The 20,979-nt window shown below is 43.9% G+C and overlaps 1 protein-coding gene across 4 annotated transcripts in view; it reads right to left on the bottom strand.

Annotated features, from left to right (window-relative positions):
- Positions 1 to 20,979, bottom strand: part of FOXN3 (forkhead box N3) — a 146,510-nt gene that overhangs the window by 16,329 nt on the left and 109,202 nt on the right. For 2 of the 4 annotated variants that reach the window (XM_081173691.1, XM_081173690.1), the window contains exons 5-6: positions 13,476 to 13,541; positions 3,703 to 3,811 (exon numbers count right to left, since the gene is read on the bottom strand). In XM_081173691.1, the coding sequence (XP_081029817.1) occupies positions 3,703 to 3,811; positions 13,476 to 13,541 (175 nt within the window). The remainder of the gene's footprint in view (positions 1 to 3,702; positions 3,812 to 13,475; positions 13,542 to 20,979) is intronic. The other 2 variants (XM_081173692.1, XM_081173693.1) reach the window with 2 other exon arrangements.

The following is a 20,979-nucleotide window of genomic DNA, read 5'->3' as shown; positions in this document are numbered from 1 at the left end:
CTGACATCTCTCTCTGTGTGTGCACAGTGGTCCCTCTCTACTGATTCTGGTTAAGAGCAAAGTATAGTGTTGTATGGACAAATGTAATTGTTCCGGAGAATAATCTTTGTGAAGACTGCAGCTTTTAGTCGCTGGTGAATCTGGGAAGTTAGTAGCTTTCGCTACTCCATATTTTCCCACACTTCTGTGCAGCGACGTGGAAGAGTTTCCATTTCAAAGCGGGAGAAATGTTTTCTCAGCCACTTCTGGTTCTAAGGGAGTAAATTAGCACTAAGCAGTATTCCCTGGCATAATCAGGTCCCATCCCAGTGGGTCAAAGACTACAAATCAATGAAGCTAAGTCTGTTGTATTATTGGCAGGAAAACTTACAGGAGGGATTTCACATCATAATTATATATGCAAAGCTCCACTGCAAACACAGCCTGTGTAATGATCTGCTAATAAAATGGGGCTTTGACTATTATCAGAACAGATGTAGCATTAATGCAAAGGTGTGCACTGTCAATGCGGAGGGAAGTTCACCCCTGAGAGCATTGGTATCAACATGGCATATGTTTCCAGAATCCTGTATTCCCAAAAGCAACCTCTGCTCTGCGACGTATAAAGTGTTTTTCGGATTGAACAAGGGGAACCCTTTAAATCGTCCAGATTTATTTATTTGCAAACACACTTGCTGGCTTCTCATTTGGGAAGACGTGGTCAGGACTGCGTATGCCTGGTACCTACACTACATGCTACAATGGTTAATTTTGCTTTGGTGCTACTCAAAGTGTCAAAATGGACACTTAAAAAGGCATGGGAGGGGGGAAGCATGTAAAAAAAAAGGCAAATAAATATATTTTGTTTATTTATGAAAAAAGATCAAATTTGTACAAAATAGGTATGGGTATAAAATAATGACAGAAGGCAGGCCTCAAACCAGAAGCTGGAAATGAAGTCCCAGAGTCAAACTGATCTCTTTTTACCAAACCAAGAGCAGAACTGAGGTAAAAATAATACAGTTGGGCCTTTGCTTTATTACCCACCCACCCTTCTCCAGCTGTTGCTGATGAAAAACTAATTGCTGACCACAGTTCAACAGTGCAGAATAAAACAGGTAGCATAATCTGCATGTTTTTCTCAGCATGAGGGTGTGGAAAAGAGTTATTTCCCCAGACATTGCTGGAGTGTACGCTCTCATTTTTCCTTGTATGCAAGGTAGTGTACGTGAACACGTCTAAATACTGAGCAGGAATGCCAAACATTTGTAGTGGGGAGGGAGGCAGGCGGAGGTAACCATTTTTATCCCTCAGGAAAGGCCGCATGTGAGACATGGGAGGAGCCAAGGCCAAAAGTGGGTGGGGCCAGAGCTGGTACCTTGGCACCAATTTTCCTTCTGCCATCCCCTCTCTCTCTCTGCTAAAATCCCTTCCAGTGAAGCAGCTAGGCTTAGAAAAAAATCCGGGCTGGCAACTGCCTCTTCCTATCCACCCCCCTGCCACCAAAAAGGAAAAGAAGAAGAAAACCGGCAATTACGGTTGTAAAGATGCCCCATTCAGGGGCGTACAAAGGGGGCACCCCCCAGATATCACTCTGGGTGTGTGTGTGACAAGATGGACTGCTGCCTCCCCCCAGCTGTAGAGCAGATGAGGGTGCGCATGCAGTCAGTATGGGCACCGCTCACACGCCATCCGTATGGGCTGCCACTCACACGGCAACCGTACAGGCTGCCACTTGTTCGCCCCGCTCCTTGGCATCCTGCCCCGCGTACCAGAGAGGGTTCCTCCACCACTAGTTCCATTCACACCTCCATCTTGGCCTTTATACATTACAATGCACAGGGTGGAACAGAGAGAACAGCTTGTTTAAGGCAGAAATGAAATCTGAACCAGGGACTTCTGGATTCCTGGTTCAGGCTCTTGGTCATTAAGCTTCTAGCTTCCACTCACAATGAAAAATCCTTGCAACCATTCACTTTTATCATGTTCCCATTAACTTTGTTCATCACTGCTCCACCTCAAAAAAGTAGCAATGGAGGCAATGACAAACATATGGTCCCATTTAATAAGAGAGATCCCATTACATGAAAGTTCCCCAATACAGTCTATGGCAGCCTTCCTTAATGTGGTGCCCCCCATAGTCTTTGGACTACAACTCCCATCAGCCCTAGCAAGCATAGTCATGGGCTAATGGCAACTGTAATCTAAAACACCTTGAGGGCTCCAAGTTGGGGAAGGCAGATCCATGGACACTCTTCCCTGGGAAGGCATTATGTGTAAGTTCCAAATGTAATGAATGGGAGCGTAGAATAACCCTTGCTGTTGGCAAATGTTTTCTTGTGATTATGGCTTAATTTCGTCAGATAGGATCACATTTTAAAATGAGTAATTACAAGAAAATTTCAGAGACCACTCTTGTCAACCTGACATTTCACCTGTAAAAAATTGACCACGGACTACCAATTCATACTAGTCAAGAATTGCTCTTCAGAACAATATAATGATGTTTTATAATTTGTATGGGCTTGCTTCCTAAAAAACAACAACAGAATAGTAAAAACAGGAAGCAAAAATAGCAGCAACAAGCAACAGAAAAGCAGCGTGGATACAGTGAAATAAGAGCTGCTGTCAAAAAAACCATGTTCTGTTGGGGCAGCTTTAGTGCTAAATAATGATGATTCAACACACTAAAAATAGTCAATTTCCATTTACAGATTAGACTGAAACAAAAGATCTATTTATGTGGTTTAAGCCAAAAGGACAACAGCAGCATAATGACATAATCTCCCATGGCTAATCTTTGCGTATGTCAAGTGGCGAATTCGCCCTGGGTTTTAGTATTTTCGAACAATGCACATTATCCAAACAATTCACAACACCTTGGGTTGGACACTCAAAGGTGAAATGATTGCAAAAGATCACTAACTAATTGGATCAAGGGCCAGCAGCCAAGTGAGCTTGCACAGAAACTGGGAAACAATGAAATTCATTCATTCAATTACTGTTTGAAAAGGGAACAGTCTACAAATGGCTTAAACAGGCTACAACTGTGAGATGTAATGAACAAAACACACACACAGAGAAAAAAAGTGTACTTAAGCATGTTGGCTAAATACTTAGCTAAAATACTGCATTTTTCTTATGTTGTGAGCACACAAGTAGTCATTTGTACATAATCTTGTGATCAAGTAGACTATGGGCACTTGACCAGTTGCATTTTTTTGGGAGGGGGGGACAAGGACAAAGCATTCCCTGATGGTACTGAAATAGTGAGAATAGACCAGAAAAGAAAGAAAAGAAAGACCCAAATCTAAGACATGTCTTAATATTCAGTGAAATATGTAAAAATGTAATAAAATAAAAAATATGCATTTAATATTTTGCCTGACATGGCAATTGCTTCTGGGAGAATTGTATGCTAGAGCCACCCCTTGACAAGTAAGCACAGAGTAAAAAGCTGGATAAATTTGTTTTTCTAGTAAATGTTTCTGTACGAATCTGAAAAGCTGCATTACTTGTGTGCAAAGTGTGGCCACAGCCACAGAGAAAGGACACCTCTAGATTTTGCTTCAAAAGGAAGTAAATTGTGGTGTAGAAGCTGCACTGAAAATCTGTCAATGATCTTGCAAATAAACCTGTTGCAAGTTCAGCAGCGCTCTCTCAAAGAGTTCTCCTTTCAAGGTTCTTTGCCATCTCCTGCTGCACCACTGATTCTGTACTTACCTTACTGCAGCAGCCATGCTTCCGATTGGGTTTATTGGCAGTGGCCTGACTCCTGGGAAGATTCCTCTACTCAGAATGCGAGCTCCATTTTGGATAACTCCGGGAGGAACTGGAGGCAAATTGCAAGAAAAAGAGGAGGACAAATTAGCTCAGTTGTGAAACTGACATGTTTATTAAAATATCAAGCTTCATTGGAGCAGGGGGAAAGAAGAATCGCTGCTTCATAAATTTATATATATATAAAAACAACTTAGGAAAGAGTTGCATGTGATATTTCATGAGTCAAGTGTAGCCACAGAAAGTTGTGATAGATCAGTCAGTGCAACATACTGACAAAGTATGAGAGCTCCTCTGATCAACTCTCACTCCAGCAACTGACCTCTTGGGAGAAGTCAACATGTGCAGTGGAATAAGAGTGGAAAGACTTAATGCTTGCCAGATCAACTCTGTTTTCTTACTAGAACCTGAAGATTGATCAGCTAGAGCCACACACAAATGATACACAGAATTACTCTCCAGAATATTCTGAACCCAGATTTTTTCTTCTTTTGTACCAGAACTCAACTGAGCTCACAGTCCCTTCACACATAAAAGTCATTCCTACTTAGCTTTCTTCATTTCAGCAGTCTTATTTAGGTGTGGGGGGAATGTTTTGTTAAACAAGTGGGAAACAAAAACTCTTGCCGATGTATGCCAAATCACTCAAGAGATTTACCAGTTGACCCTGGTGCATCTTCTGCCCTGTGTCAGAGAATAGGACGTATCTTTGTAAGGTGTCCAAGTTCAATCCATGGCCTCTCAAGATAACAGGATCTCACATATTTTACTTGTGAGGAAACACATATACAACGCCAAAGGAAACTCCTTCCAAAGGTGAGCAATCTTAAGGGTGACATCAAAATCCTCACCATGATTACTCAGAAACAGAGAGGCACTTTCTCGAATAAACTGATTGTTTTTTCCTTTTTCTTCTTAGCTTCTAAAAATACATTAACAAACTACCCCAACATAACCCCACCCCTCAAGAAACGGACACAATTTGACTAAAGATCTGAAAGAGGCAACCTTAAACGTTAGTTGAGTGAAAATGAAGTGAACTGTGCTTAGAAAGAATCAGCAAAACTGAGGCAATTCATTTATATGCTCCCACTTCTCCCCCATTTCCCTTGTAAAACTATGTGCTTGTGTTTCAGACACCTGTTTAGCTCAGAGCAACTCCCTACTCACATTAAAATGAAGGCAAGGTTTCGCATAATGTTTATTTATTTTTACCTTGTCTTTCGGCTCCCCAAAGGGTGCTCAAGGATGCTTACAATATAAGCGCGCGCGCACACACACACACACACACACACACACACCCCAAATTCATATTCTACAACTGTTACAAGGAAAATAGCCAAAACGGATAAAACAGCAGAAAAATTCGCCACGAAACAGTCAGCCCACCAACATATTCATTAAAAATCCTATTTAAAGTAATGTCCACCTTAAAAACAAATGCAAATTGCTAAGAGATTCTATGAAAGAAAAAGTAATCACGCATCTCTGTGGAACCCAGTTTCTTGATTGTGGTCCAATCCCCCCCCCCATTTTTAACCACAATACAAGCAGGTAGAACAACAATATATAGTGTCTTCTAATAAATTTCGGTCATGGGATCTAGCCAGATGTTATGGGGGCACATGACTGCTGCCAACCTCCTCTTCCCTAGTGATGTAGCTCTCCAGATGTTGCTGTACTCCAGCTTCCATCATCCCTCACTACTGGCCATGCTGGCTGGGGCTGGTGGCAGCTGAAGTCCAACACAATCTAGTGGGCCAAAAGTTCCCCATCCGTGCCCTGTAACATCTAATTGCACCATCAGAATCCACCTTCTAGTTTCTATTGCCAGCATTAAATATTGGATGAAGAGAACAAAATAAATAAGGCACCCATTAATTACACAAGCCGTTAGCATACACTGTAAGCAAAGGATTGCCAGGAATGACAGATTTAATTTACAAGCCTTAACTCTTGTTGCACCCATCAGATGACAGAAAATTGTACATTTTCCTGCAAAATAATCTTTTTTTCTCTTCCTTTTTTTGTCCTAAGGAAATGTCACTTCGAGCCCATTAAAACAATTAGGCTTTTGCTGATATTTCCAGCAGATGTTCCACAGTGTAAGGGTACCCATCACACAACAAGGGAGATCATTTGGAGGAAACTGAAGTTAGCTCAAAAGAGGCCCTATACATCTATTAAGAGTGTTCAATAGAAACGTCTTTGTTCCATGGGAAAACGTTGCCTCCCAATGCTCAGGCTTCATGGCACTCAAATTGAAATGGACATCAAATGCCCAAGGCGGCTGCTGAACTGTGTGCCACTTTTGCACCAATGACATTTGCTTTATGCAGGCGCAGATGTAATGTTCCTAATCAGGCTGTGGGCTTGCAAACTTCCTTCACCCACCACCTCCTCCGTTCAGAGGCACAAGTCTAACCACATCAGCACCGACTATAAGAACGGTTAAAGCTAAATAGATTTCCCACTTAGCCCAGAATCTGAAATCAACTTCATGCCATTATTTCGGATCTTGCATTAAGCAAGTCAACATCAGCGCAGCTGGAACCTGGGACACAGAAGCCAGACCTTTGGTCTACCCAGCCCACTACAAATCTACTCCGACTAGCAGCAACTCCCGGCCTCCTGCACAGAGGTAGTAGGCACAGGAGTCTTCCCTTAGTCCTGCTACCGAATATTATTTTAATTGCAGGTGCTGGAGATTGAAACTGTGACTTTTTTGTGGTACTTCGCATATCTGTGATGGCAACCAGTAGTAGGGGATGTAGTGGGGTAGAGCAGAGCCACCCTCCAGCATTGTTGCTGCAAACCTGGACTGGGATGGGGCAAGATAAGGGCCATGTGATGGAAGTGTCAGGTGAACACAACCTGATAAGCAGCCCTGATGGCGTCAGGAGGGCAGCTCTGCCCTACATGCACATACCGCTACTAATTGAACAGGGGTGGCGTTGTGGTCTAAACCACTGAGCCTCTTGGGTTTGCCGATCAGAAGGTCAGCGGTTCAAATCCCCATGACGGAGTGAGCTCCCGTTGCTCTGTCCCAGCTCCTGCCAACCTAGTAGTTCGAAAGCACACCAGTGCAAGTAAATAAATGGGTACCGCTGCGGCGGGAAGGTAAACGACGTTTCCGTGCGCTCTGGTTTCCGTCAACGGAAGTGGCTTAGTCATGCTGGCCACATGACTTGGAAAGCTGTCTGTGGACAAATGCCGGCTCCCTCGGCCTGAAAGTGAGATGAGCGCCGCAACCCCATAGTTGCCTTTGACTGGACTGAACTGTCCAGGGGTCCTTTACCTTTTTTACCTTTTACTAATTGGAATTTGTGCTGCAGGAGATCCTGTTGCCTGCTACTGGTTGCTTAGCACACTATAGCTAACTGGGGTAAAGCCATAAGGAGCTGTACATCTGCTGAAGCCCAGGAAAGGATTTTTTTCAATCCACCTTAAGCATGGCAAGGACAATGTGGGATACCAATTTAGGAAAATGAATGAAAGAAACTATCAAATGACTCAGCTGCCTGCCCCAGCCTGTGTTGTCTCAACCTGGGAAATGCCCTTCAAGTTCCTAATGGTCCCTGTTGCCCCATTTGGGCACATCGGCCATAACAGGCTGGCCCCCATGCTCACTATTACTGCTTCCACTCCAAACTCTATTTACTTTTATCTGGTCTCTTGCTTCAGCTTCCTTTTGCACACTCGCCTCATTAAATCCCTCCTCAAACCTAATCCTTGGAGAATCATTTTTTATTTTTTATTAGCAACATTGTCAGCAGCCGCTTAAGAACCTCTGTGTCAGCAACATGCCTGCAAATCTGTATCATATGTCTACATTTTATATTTGTTTATGTCTTCCCTTTTCCGTTCTACTCTTCTTTGTGGTACACTATGGGCTGCTAGGTCAGGATTTTTTTTATTTAAATGCCTGAAGTTCTTTGAAGCTCTCAGCAATTTGTGCAGGGTACGTTGCAAATCAAAATGAAAATTTGTGTTAAAAATGTTTTTGCCTTTTAGTAGTGCTTTCCATGCCATTTAAGATTTGGCAGCTCTCAATGCACGAGCTAGCAGCTCCACACAGTGGATAAAGAACAAGTGGCATGGACAACCTATGCCTATGCAGTTAGCAGTGTCGCTGATTATTAGAACCATCATCCAGAGAGAGACAGGAAGAGATAAGTGTACACCAGCTAAGGATGGATTCATCAATTTGTCAGTACATGTCAATTCCACATGTGTACATTCGTACGGTTCCATCCCCATTTTCACATTATTCTGCACGAAAATGATCTTCAAATATTACTCTCTCTCAATGTATGAAATTCTAAATGCATGTTCTAAAACACATGTTTCGTTTGAGTGCATTTTCAAAGCTGGGAATTACGCTATTGCAAAATTCAGGGAAGTGAAAACCTGAAAAAGAATAAATTTCTCATTTCCTGTTCCACACATTTGTCTGGGAGGTGCATATCAAATGATTTCCCATCGGAATTCACAGAAAGCAAACTCCTCAAACATCTCTAGCAGGTGTTTTTACACCTCTGAACAGTGGGGTCCTCCATTCACCCTTTTAAGTTTTTCTGCTCTTAAAAAGTGGTTTGCCATGTACAATATAAGGGAGTTGCTTGGAAGATAAGCCCCACTGCACATGCGTAGTAAGGTTGTGTATGCGTGGTAGAGATTAGGTGGTTCCCTTTAACTTAAACATTTTTAAAAATATAAATAATGGTATTCAACTGAGCCAATAGGATTATAATAATGTGGAACTTTGCCTTGTGTTCCGTGGAGGCGGGCGAATCGGGCGGTGAGAGGCGGGGCGGCGGCGGCGAGCACACGCGGGACGGCGAGCGAGCGAGCTCCCACATCCCATCGCCACTCGCTACTTGGCCTGCGCATCCGCTCGCTACTGGGCCTGCCCCAGGAGGTGGGGTTGCGGGCATCACGCCCTTCCCCACGTGAGCGGGGAATCCCATCCGCCCCCACGTGAGCGGGGAATCCCATCTCAGCCCCCGCGAGAGCAGGGGAATCCCATCCGGCCACGCCTCCTGGCCAGCCAATCGGCTGGCTGGAGGGGGCGTGGCTTGCCTCGAGAATTTTTTCATGAAACAAGTGTGCCTTTGCCCAAAAAAGGTTGGGAAACACTGTTCTAGTGCAAATGTTCATGTCGATATTCTGCATGAAACAAGAGTAGCTCTGCTTGCCTCAGTAGGGAAGTCCACCAAGACAGCGGCACTGATGTAGGAGGGGTCCATTAAAAGATGTCCGTGGTCTTCCACACCTGTCCTTACTTCCCTGCATAGCCCTGTTTGTGACCCCCGCACCTCCAACCACTTAACTATTGTCAGCCTGCCTCTATAAAGGCCTGAACCAAGTCCTAGCCACTTTCTGAAAAATGACTCCTTTCTCTCAGAGAAAGATGAAATAGTCAGCGCAAAAGACCCTAGTGTCCTGGGACCAGTAAGATAAAAAAAAAAGTCTTTTAACATGAATAAATTGCTCCAGTAACAGAAATCAAGGGTATGAAACACACAGAGGTGGTACCAAGGTCATCCCGTAAAGATACAATGAGAATTAAATGAATACCTTGAGGGATGCTCCCTCCCTATGCTTAGTGATACCCATTAACCACGTTAGCATACAGTTCCATAGAAGCTCTCACCTAGCAAACTTGGTGCCCTCCAGATGTTGTTGGACTTCAACTCCCATCATCCCCAACAACTGACCATGCTGATTGGGGGTGATGTAGTCTGTAACACCTGGATGACACTGCATTGGGGAAGGCTGGTCTAGTACTACAAAATCTCTCTCTTGCTGATTACATAACTATGTCATGCCGCTTCCATCCTTAGCAGTCAAAGTCCCCTATGACCATCCATTCTCTTCTGCTGTTCTCCCCTGTGCTGGAACCACAACTCTACGAGTGGGCAGTTAGGCCAAATCCAGATGTCAAGAAGAATGCCACCTCCCCCCCCATACCTAGTTTCCCACCAAGAAGCAGATGAGGAAGGAGTGCCAGTCGTGACAATAAGATGACCCTACATAGTGCTTGTGGGGTGGGGGTACAGGCTATCACAACATTTCCATTTCAAAACAGCCCTGCAGAAAATAACTTGCTGACCAGGGATCAATGCACGTTTTTCTCCAAAACCCTGACTTCACTTCACAGGCCAGGTTTTTTTTTTAGTTCATGGCCTCTCTCTAATCTTATTCTGTCATCCAAACCACCAAATAATCAGCAGCAATCTCTGAAGCAAGGAAGTGCACAGTCGTGATGTGCAATGCAAGGCAGCCCTGTTCAGGGAAGTTTTTAATATGTGACATTTTAGTGTATTTTTCATCTTTGTTGGAAGCCGCCCAGAGTGGCTGGGGAAACCCAGCCAGATGGGCGGGGTACGAATAATTAATAATAATAATAATAATAATAATAATAATAATAATAATAATGTGTTCAGCCTGACACTTTATGCTCAGCCAGCCAGCCAGGTAAGGAGACAGGAGAGGGAGCAGGAACCTTATACCACTCTGCAAAGCACCACATGCATTGATGGTACAGTACTAAAGATAACAATGAACAACAAGACTTGTTCATTGGAACTATCCCCTCTACAAAGCCTTAGGAATCACACAGTGATTTGCAACTATGGTTTGTTTTGCACAATTACAGAAAGCATGCCACATTTTGGGTGTTGCTTGGAGTTTCCAGAAGTGACTCTTTGGTGACAAAACAGGGTGCAAATTCTGAACCACGTCAGACAGTTTAAATGAGAAAAGGCATAGGCTTGCTTTGGAGAGTTAACTACCATTCTGTATCTCCAACTGAGCTTAGAAATCCCATTACAAATATAGCTATGAGGATGGAAAGACAGCCATCTTTTTATCTTAGCACTTTCTATCCACTGTGTGCAAAAGACGATGGTCAAATGTGCTGTGGTGTAATCTGTATAGTAATAAAATAAAAAATAAAATAAAATAAAATATCAGGTCAGCTCACTCAGTTCTTGCACACTTTTTTATCTGGAAACTATCATACATGGTTGGAAGCATGCGCACGCGCACGCGCGCACACACACACCCTGGAAATACTGATAGAAGAAAAATAAAAAAATGTGCACACTTTTAGTGGGGAGGAAGGAACAGTGCCGGGAGGGAAAAAGAGCAACATATCCTTTCCCCTTTAACAATACACTTGTTGTGCTCCTATGTTTGCACAGTCTTGAAACAGCTTCTCCGGCTTCCTGACTGTTTCCAAGGACCATTCAAAGTGTAATGGTTGGGACCTAAGACTGTTCATCCCCGTATGAAGCTGCCCAGGCATTAAGATCTGCTCCAGAAGCCCTTCTCTTGCTGCCCTGCGAGGAATTTAGCGACCAGAGAAAGGTGGCACAGTCTGAATATGGAATGTGCTCCCCAGAGAGCCCCAGCTGTCTTCTCCGTGCTGCATTAGGCATCTGATTAAGAATGTTTTCTTTTCCCGAGCTTCAAAAGGTCAAACTAAACACTGTTTTAACTCTGGAAAACTTTTGCGAAGACTGTTTTATTTACGTTTTTATCTGACGCTTATTACTTTTATTGTTGTTGATGATGTTGTTGTCTGATGATGTTGCTGTGCTTGACTTCACTTCATGATATATCCTAAACTTAGTTTGTGCTTTGCGGATACTTAACTGTTTGCCACTTTGGAAATTTGCTTAGAATCTAAAAGCAGGATAAACTAGGTAAAATAGATTTGGGTCCCAACTACTGCAAAGGGCGTTCGGCTTGTGGAATTTGGAGGGAGGGGTCTAGTCTCTCTGTCCACACTAGAACCTCTCACTTTCCTCAAATGCTGATCCCGAGGGCGAGGAATCCTGAGAAATGGCCTGGATTTGGTTCACAGGACTGTAGCTGGAACAGTGGTGGGGAGAGAGCGATATCGGCAGAAATCAAGGGCTCCTCTCCCCCTCTTCCACTAGTGCACCATTGGATCCCAGCCATTCCCCCCCCCCAGGCTTAGTCAACTGGTAAATGAAGCTCCGTATGTAGTAGTAAGCTTTCTAGCAAATAAAATAGAAATTAAAAGGTTCAGGGTCAGGCTTGAGGAAGCCCCCTCAGGAGGCTTCCCTAATGTGCCAACATCCCTGCCCCATGCTAGCTGATGACCCCCTGTCCTCTTGTTTATTCTATTTATCTCTGCAGAACAGGTGGGTGGGTGGCTTACTAAAGAGGAGCAGAGACAGCAGTGGTGGCACTCCTCTGATGTGGGTGGCCATTATTGCAATTGCTGCAATGTCACAGAGTCTAGCTCTGGGGCCACTACGGACAACTACAAGCAATGGTGGTTGCCCAGCAATGACTGCAGCACCATCAGCAGCAATGGCCCCTCAGCAGATGCCATATTGTGATGCCGTCTCTGGTTAGGGGACAGATTTAGGAATTATTGACATAGTACATCTTAATTTTACAGGCCACCTTTACAGTGGTACCTCGGGTTACAGACGCTTCAGTTTACAGACTCCGCTAACCCAGAAATAGTACCTCGGGTTAAGAACTTTACTTCAGGATGAGAACAGAAATTGGGGTCCAGCGGCACAGCAGCAGCGGGAGGCCCCATTAGCTAAAGTGGTACTTCAGGTTAAGAACAGTTTCAGGTTAAGAACGGACCTCCAGAACAAATTAAGTTCTTAACCCAAGGTACGTATCACAAAAGCAGTTCCAGTAAAAACAACAGCAACAACAGGATTGTTGCCCAAGACTCATCAAGGACTTATTCCACGTGATAACAAGGAACTGTCCTCAGTTTATTCTTTTTAGAGAAGGAATATTTATATGCTGTTTTACACAGTCCATTTTCTCCTACAAGCAACAATCCTGGCACTCGCTGAGCACATGCTCATGTGAACCAATGCAATGTGTGAACCTGGTAACCAGGCACATGGCAGGCAGAGAATCCCATAAGAGACATTTATTCTAGCCACCACCACCACAGGAATTTCCACTGGCTCTGTTTTGTAACGATCTGGTTCCCATTTCATTTGTCCGCACGTACCTGGAGCTATTAGGCTTTGGGACTGTTTGCATGTAAAACAAAATATAAGTTCTGATGTAGTAAGTTTTATAGTCTGGGTAAGAGCTCTCTAATGCAGAAATAGGTTTTTCAAAAGAAGAGTGAATACCTGGACTAGGAAAACTCTGAAGTGGGGAAATCCTGTTCAAGTGCTCCTTTGACAAAGCCACCTTTCCGATCTTTTTTATAAATGGATCTGATTCAGCCATGCAAGTTTAACATTCAAATTAAAGAGTGAATATAATTTTAATTCTTCCTTTCTTCAAGTTTCTCAAAGGCACCCCAAAAAGTGGAAACAGAAAACAGAACATAATTTTCTAGTGGTGGCCCTAGGTGTGACTGTCTTACCTGTGCTGTAGAAGGAAAATACTTATCAGGCTACTATGCTTCATTACGACTGACAATTGTATACATCTAATACATGCCACTAGTCATGGGAATCGGAGGTACACAATTGTTGTCGTTCATTAGACATAGAATTTTACACACAGGAACCACCCCATAAAATTATACTAAGTAGAGAATTTGCAAGGGTCTAACTGAGAAATATTGTTTCTCAATCAGAAACATTTTTTTTTAATGATTATTTTTAAGCCTGCTAGTCTGTGTACTTTGTGAAAGAGAAGGTTAGGCTTACATATCTATGGTGCTATAGGCTATAGAAATATCTACTCACAACCTGCTTGTATCTCAGGGGGAGTATTCAAAAGCATCATGGCAGTGGCAGCATCAATGTCAGGATCTGGAAAAATCAACCAATAAATACATTAATTTACAAGTGGACCAATTTCCACTCCCACTAATTTAAAGAATGAACGGAATCTCCACAGTGACGAGTGTTACCAAAAAGTAAGATTAAATTTGCCAATATATATATATAACTGGGAAAAGAAAGATCCTCGCATTTATAAAAAGTTTGTGTATTATTTATTATTATATGTGGTCCCAATGCTACAGAATTGGCCACCATTCTGCATTTTCCTGCTGGGATAGCCATGCCGTTATTGTGTTCTCAGATAACACTAAACCAAAAACATTGGTTTATTGAACTAGGGTATGCACAAAGGGGATGTACCATATTTTTCGCTCCATAAGACACACTTTTTTCCTCCTAAAAAATAAGGGGAAATGTCTGTGCGTCTTATGGATCGAATGTGTGGTTCCTGGAGACGAATTGCCCGAGTGCAGGGGTGAAAAGCGGATCGTGCGGCACAGAGGAGGGAAGGCTGCAGAGAGGAGGCTGCTGGGGTTCAGGGGCGCAGGGGAAGAGCCCTCCCGTCGGAGCGCTGCTGCGCCACCACCGCCTCCCTGGAGCCAGGCCAGGCTGGGCTGTGCAGTAGAAGTGGCGGCGAAGGCGGCAGCAGCAGCATCGCCTCTGTCAATCAGGTGGACTTCCCGCACGCACGTACTTCCCAGCCAGCCGCCTGTAGGTGTCTCGGCTGCCTTCGCAGCGGAGAGCAGCTGCTCGGAGAGGAGAAGGAGGGCGGATGTGCCAGGGCGAGCGCTGGCGGGGCTGAGGGTTCCCCGCCGCAGGCAAGAAGGGGGCACCGGCTACCCTCCAATGTGGCTGGAGCCCCCTGCAGGGCACTTTTGGCAGCCTCTAAGATGCGTCTTTTTAACGCTCCAAAGCGGAGCGGAGCAGCACCCGAACACACGTCCCCCTATTTACTCCAGAGGAATCCAGCCACTACGTAGGTGCGTCTTATGGTCAGGTGCAAAAAATACGGTACTCTCAACACAGCTCCTTTCCTGCTGCTTTGCTCCTCTCTGCATTTAAGTGGCAGGAAAAAACCAGGTTTCAGAACTAAACCATTGTTTCCCATTACATGTGCACCCAGAAACTACAGTTAGCGGATTCCAAGCAAGCCAGGATATTAAGTCAACTAAACCATGGCTTGATATCCCGGCTTGTTTTGAAGTAGCTAATTATGGTCTCAAGTGTGTCATGAAACAGGTGGCTATATGGCCAAGTGCTGAATCCTGGTTTATGAAGAGAGGAGCAAAGCGGCAGGAAAGGTCCAATCTGAGGGTTCACACAATTCATGCATATATTAGCTTATTAAGGACCCTCCAACATCCTTGTGTCATCACTGGAGTCCAAATCATATCCTTTCCAGATAACATGGCCAACAATCGGGGTGATGGCACATGTGGTCCAAACATCTTTTTTGTATTACATGCAAACACAGGAGGAGTATTGTGGCACCTTCAAAAGATTAAATATGTACCACAAGATTCTTTCTCTGTGTGTATGAATTCCTTTCAGAGTTGTGATGGAGATTTCTGTGAAACTCAGGGTGCGCTCCAGTCCCCCAAAGTCACAGTGTTCGCATGCAGCGGTATTATTATGGGGTTCATCTGACCCCCATTTCCTTATTTCACAGCTCTGAGTCATGCAGTCCATTCAGGAACTGAGAAGTCTCTGTGTGCTTTCCACACCTCCACTCAACCCTCCCTTTTGCCTGGAATACTAGTTACAAGAGTTTCATTGAGCTCTATGGCAATTACTCAGCGTGAAAGCAGTGTTAGAAACTGAGATATGAAAGCTAGGAACTAAATGGCACCTTAAACCTAGGTTATGGGGCGCAACAACAGAATATCTAGGTATGCGGTTTTTTATAACAAGAATACAAAGCTGAAAATGAATGAACTGCAGCTAAGTTATTGTGTTCATTTTTCACATGGTCTAGTCCTCCCCCTGCCCGTCCCCCTAATATTCTTAAGAGGGTCTCTTCTCCAGCCTTCAGAGTAGCTGGAAGTGGGGAGGCAGAAAAAAGTCCTCCTTTCCTTCCACTCTGCAGTTTTAATCTGAAATCTTAGGCGCAGTACTGTGTGCCCAGAGATCAGAAACTGCTTGCGCTAATGAAATTCCCTGTCACAAAAATGCGCCTAGAACAATGGGAGTTTCGAACACTGTGTGTAAGTGCTATTCCTGAGGGGAAATCCCTACCGATATGTATCAGATCATAAATCTGTAGCAAGTGTGTGAGCTAAAAGAGCAGACTGGACAGTCTAAGTCTTAGTACATAGGGTGTACACACACACAATAGCAGGACATCATACATGCCCCACTCCTGTGTCCCAGCAAGTGAGAATTAAAATTCTGTGCCTATATAGGGAGCTTGAGAACCATATTGGGGGGGGGGGGCACAAACCTCACAAAGGCACCACAAAGCCATTTGCATCAGGACCACTGTTACTTTTAATAGAAGGATCATCACTTGTCTGCCGTTATCCCTAATCGGTTTCTGAATCCATCATGCGCAGTTGGTTGACAGATGGCTAGTAAGGGACACAGAGCAAAATATGATCCTTTTATAACTATATTCACTTGCCTCCAAGAGGAGGCCGCACGGCTGCTGTGGAAATAGGGGTAGCCATGACAACGGTAAACAACCAAGAACGGCCAGTGAATAAGCTGAAAAGAACATCTGCCCCAGCAAAGCGTCCCAGCTGCCCTAGGGCGAAACTTGCTAATCGCCTAGTGATGCTGCGTGACAGGGAAAGCCGCCTATGCCATGTTCAAATAAATGAAGTGTGCAATTGAAGCAGACATAAAAATGCACACCCTTGCCGACTGCTGCCTCTGTGCTTCTAAACTGAATGACTAATGGGATCATTTTTAAGGTGGTGGTGGTGGGGGGGTGCAGGGGAGAAGAGGGAGGTGAAACACTTGTCACTATTTATGCTAAATTACATACCGCAAAAATTCAATTTGCTGCTAATAGCTTCTTGGCATTTTATTTTGGGTATTATGTTGGAAAATTACATTTTAGTGTTAAAAATACATATTTCATATTTGTTATAAATGCAGTTCAATTTCAAGGGTAATAACGTAATGGAGTAGAAAGCCCTGCAATCTGTTAATAAATACAGACTGCACACAACCTAAGAGGTTGTAATGGCCACTCTTCTCTCCCCCTCTCTCTCTCTCTCTCTTTCTCCCACACCTGCCCATCCTCTCACATACAATTTCTTTCACCTTTTATGGACTTATTTATCTGATGTCTATGCCATCCTCCTTTACAGATGAAGGCTTCACTCCCTCTAATAGCAAACTCAGTGACCCCCCCCCCCCGCCACCTGGTACTGTGCTAACATCAACAGAGCTGAAATACGGTTACTCAGAAACAAGAGGGAAGTAATAGTTTGCGTGGGGAAGCATCAAAGTTTGAGGAACTACCAAAAATCTTTTGCGTTGTTGTTTTTTAAAAGCCACATACAAAGTGGGTCTGGAAACCCCACCCCCCAACAGAGATGGAAAAACCAAAGAGGAAGAAAACCAACACGGGGTTGGCTGCGGGACAACTTGCAACCACGCGGTTTCCCCTCTGCTCTGACTGGCGCTGCTTCCTGTTCTGGAAGGAAAGGCAATCTTCTATCACTTCATGCCCAGATGAAAAGTCTTTTCAGCATGCAGACTTCTGTGCCGATTTTCTTCAGCTGTCCTCTCTAGCAACAACAGAGGAGGCCACAAAAAAATGTGTCCAGGGCTGAGTAGAGAAGAAAACTTGACTGAATGTATAGTGGTCAGGGTAGCTGCAGGATCATTCATAAGCTGCTGTGCACGAGGATGAACAGTCTATTGCACCCAACTCATTCACAGGCATAGGGACCCATACGAGGTAATGCATGCAATTATACGAGGAATTATGCATGCACATCTGGTCGTGACCTGTAAACTGCCCTGCCCTATGAGCATGCTTCTGCAGAACAGGAAACTCCATAACCACCCATCAGTGATATGGGGTGGAGTGCTTTATTGGTCTGAAGAAAACAATCCATTTCATAAGCTCATCGGTAGCTAGGAACGGATGCCAACCGCAAAGACAGTATTGGGCAAACTTTGGCAGCGACAAAAGTTTTCTTGCATTGTTTACTAACTACAAGGAAAACAAATGTTGGCTAATTATGCCAACTGCATGTCAGTGCAGAACACGGTTTACTTTGGAGTACAGGATGATAAAGCAAAAAGCAGGTTAAAAAAAAAGGCATTAGACTGTGTGCACATACAGGCAGCCTTAGAAAATCCCCAGGCGCATTTTGCTACTGGTGTGGGTCCAACAGCAACGACATGGAGATTTCTGCGGTGGGTGGAGATTAAAACCAAACGCATCTTAGAATATAAAATGTCACGTCTCGAGTTATGCAAGCATATTCTGATATGCGGGAATTCTACCTAAATTTTTAAAAAATGCTGAAATGAATGAATCGTGTGGTTCCTGTCCCAATCAAACGTGTCATTTCATGTTGATTTTAAATTTAACCCAATGCCATATTTGTTTGAAAAACAACCCCTCTTTCACATTTCTCCTTTCAAAAGTTAATGCATACATCCTGAAACAGTGGGGACAGTGGGGTGGGATGGTATGGTATGGCAGTTCTTACTTGACCTCCCGAAAGCAGAGTCACTTCTGTTTACTGAGAGGGAGAGAGGCAAAGCAACGGGGAGGGCAGTGCGGAGAAATCATAGTGGCAGGAGCTCCAGATTTAACTCTGCTGGTGCATCTGCACCACACTGCCCTTCCTGCTGCCTTGCCACTCTCCCTGAAGGTAAGCAGCATCAATTCTGCTGTCAGGAGGTCAGGTAAGAGCCGCTGCTCCATCATGCCATCCACTACTGTCCTGAAAAAGGAAAGAAAATAAAGAAATGCCTCCATTTCTCTCATGACTATGACATCAATGTGAATTATGAATGCTGTGTTAGAAGAAAACTCAGGCTATTGGATGAGAAGTTCGTATGAGAAAGAGGACGTCTTTATAATCTCAATCATGTGGAGCCTTACGCATGATGTGGGCCATATTCATCGCAAAGTCACAGATAATTACCAAAGAACTACTTTAGACACACAGACACACACACACACACACACACACAGACACACACACACTGCAAAGGCTTGCATATTCCGTAACAGCAATCTGTGCTTTCATTTCTTAGAAACCAAACCTTAACTCCCCATAAGTTGCAATGGTTTGCCATGGCACATTGGATGGGTCTGCTATTCAAGTACCACAACTCCATGTGGAATTTATTGATTAGGGCGTGACCTGCTAATTGGTCGTAAACCAATTAGCAGGTCACGCCCTAATCAATAAATTCCACACTCCAGAGCCCCTAAATCAGGGGTGAGGAACCTCTTTCAGCCTGTCAGCTACATTCCCTCACGGGGAACCTTCTAGGTACCATGTAGGTGGAGCCAGGGGCAAAGTGGGTGGAACAACATACATGACTTTCACTTTCACACAGCAGGCTACATTCCTGCCATGCAAAAACCAGAGGCTTACGTCTCTTTCCTCCTTCTAGGCAACCCATTTGACATGCATTCCTCCAAATGCCCCCTAGACCATTCTCTAGACCAGGGGTAGGCAACTTAAGGCCCAGGGGCCGGATGCGGCCCAATCGCCTTCTCAATCCGGTCTGCGGATGGTCCAGGAATCACAATGTTTTTCATGAGTAGAATGTGTCCTTTTATTTAAAAAACTTATCTGGGTTATTTGTGGGGCCTGCCTGGTGTTTTTACATGAGTAGAATGTGTGCTTTTATTTAAAAGCTATTTGTGGGGCATAGGAATCCGTTCTTTTTTTTTTCCTTTTCAAAATATAGTCCGGCCCACCACACGGTCTGAGGGACAGTGGACCGGCACATGGCTGCAAAAGGTTGCTGACCCCTGCTCTACACAGGCAAAAGCACTCAAGGAACACATGGAGCAGAAATGAGGATGTCTGATAAATATAAGCCATATAAATGAATTTAGTTGTGCAACACATTTCAATGTGTGTGTGTGTGTGTGTGTGTGTGTGTGTAAAATGAGATGATCTTGAGTTTTGACACACCTTGCCTTTCACAAAGTGACCTAAATCAAAGACAGAATATTACAGACTTAATTAAAAATGCAATTACATTAAATGTAGCATTGCTAATTGATATGAGTGTTATTCCAAATGCAAACCTTTAGTTAAAGAAAAGCAACAGATAAATATACAAAGGCTCTCTAGCAGCAATATATAAGCACAATCGCTTTCAATTGCCAAGAGGAGATGAAATGTTTTTCTGTGGTCTGCACTATGATACCAATTGGCCAGAAATTATGGCAGCTTTTATATGCTTCTCATAATGTTCCAGTACACGACACTGTGCTGGGAGATACCAAGCTTGTAGACCATTAATCTTTTCTAGGACAGCAATTCCCAGGTTCAAGTGAGCCATTGTTGGTGTTCTCAGAACAGCTTTCATAAAGTTCGTCGCTGAACAATATGTAACACTGATAACAGAAATCTTTCTCCCAGTTTTTTTTCTTCATTGTGTACAAGAATTGCTGCTGAATTATATTTAGTATGCAATGGTGGCATTTTATTACTGAATTAAAAATATGAAGTCACAAAAGCTACTGCTAATGGAAGAGATTAGCTTTCTTCCTTCAACCTCTCTGCTTTTGCCCCAGTCTAAATCCATATCAACTGACCCCTCAATTATCTGGAATGCCAACTGAGTGAAAATGTTTAATCAGAACATGATCACAGAAGAGCAGATCATCGGTGCTTTAGTGGGCCAATGGTAGATGCAGCAGCAATTGAGGGATAAAACCTTCATAAAGAGGCAGATTGTCTAAAAATGTGGCAGATGTACACCGAACAAAGTGTATAATAAAATGAATATAATCTCTGCTATTCCTGCCCATTTAGCATATAATATGGTTATATCAAGCCTCTTACCCCAACCATGACCAAACAGTGCACCACTTAGTATGTGGGTCAGCAGGCTAGTAACGCTTCACTGTTCCAAGACCCACAAAACCCATCTGCATGTGGAAAGAGATCTGCTCCTGCCCCTGTAACATGCTAGAGGAGACTGGAGTAGAACACAGAATTGTAGAACTGCAGAGGTGGAAGGGACCCGAAGGGTCATCTAGGATCTTACTTTTCACATACAGAAGCTGAGACATTCTGAAGATCTTGGTCTGGTGCCACGCTTAACCATGACTATGACAGCTAACATTGGTTTGCTGCCTTAACTCTACTTAAGATCCCAGATTCATACAGAAACTACGTCCATTGCCAAGCTAAGCCCTGCCTATAGAAAATGGGAAACCTTCATATCATGCATCATATCAGTTGGTAGCTGGGGAAACTGCCTTGACCATGCTGAGATTGGATGGTTACTCGAAGTGCAGGTGCTC

The sequence above is a fragment of the Podarcis bocagei genome (assembly GCF_964188305.1).
Source record: "Podarcis bocagei genome assembly, chromosome: 1".
NCBI lineage: Eukaryota > Metazoa > Chordata > Lepidosauria > Squamata > Lacertidae > Podarcis > Podarcis bocagei.
Note: the sequence above shows the minus strand (reverse complement) of the source record. Positions and strands in the feature narration are given on the sequence as shown.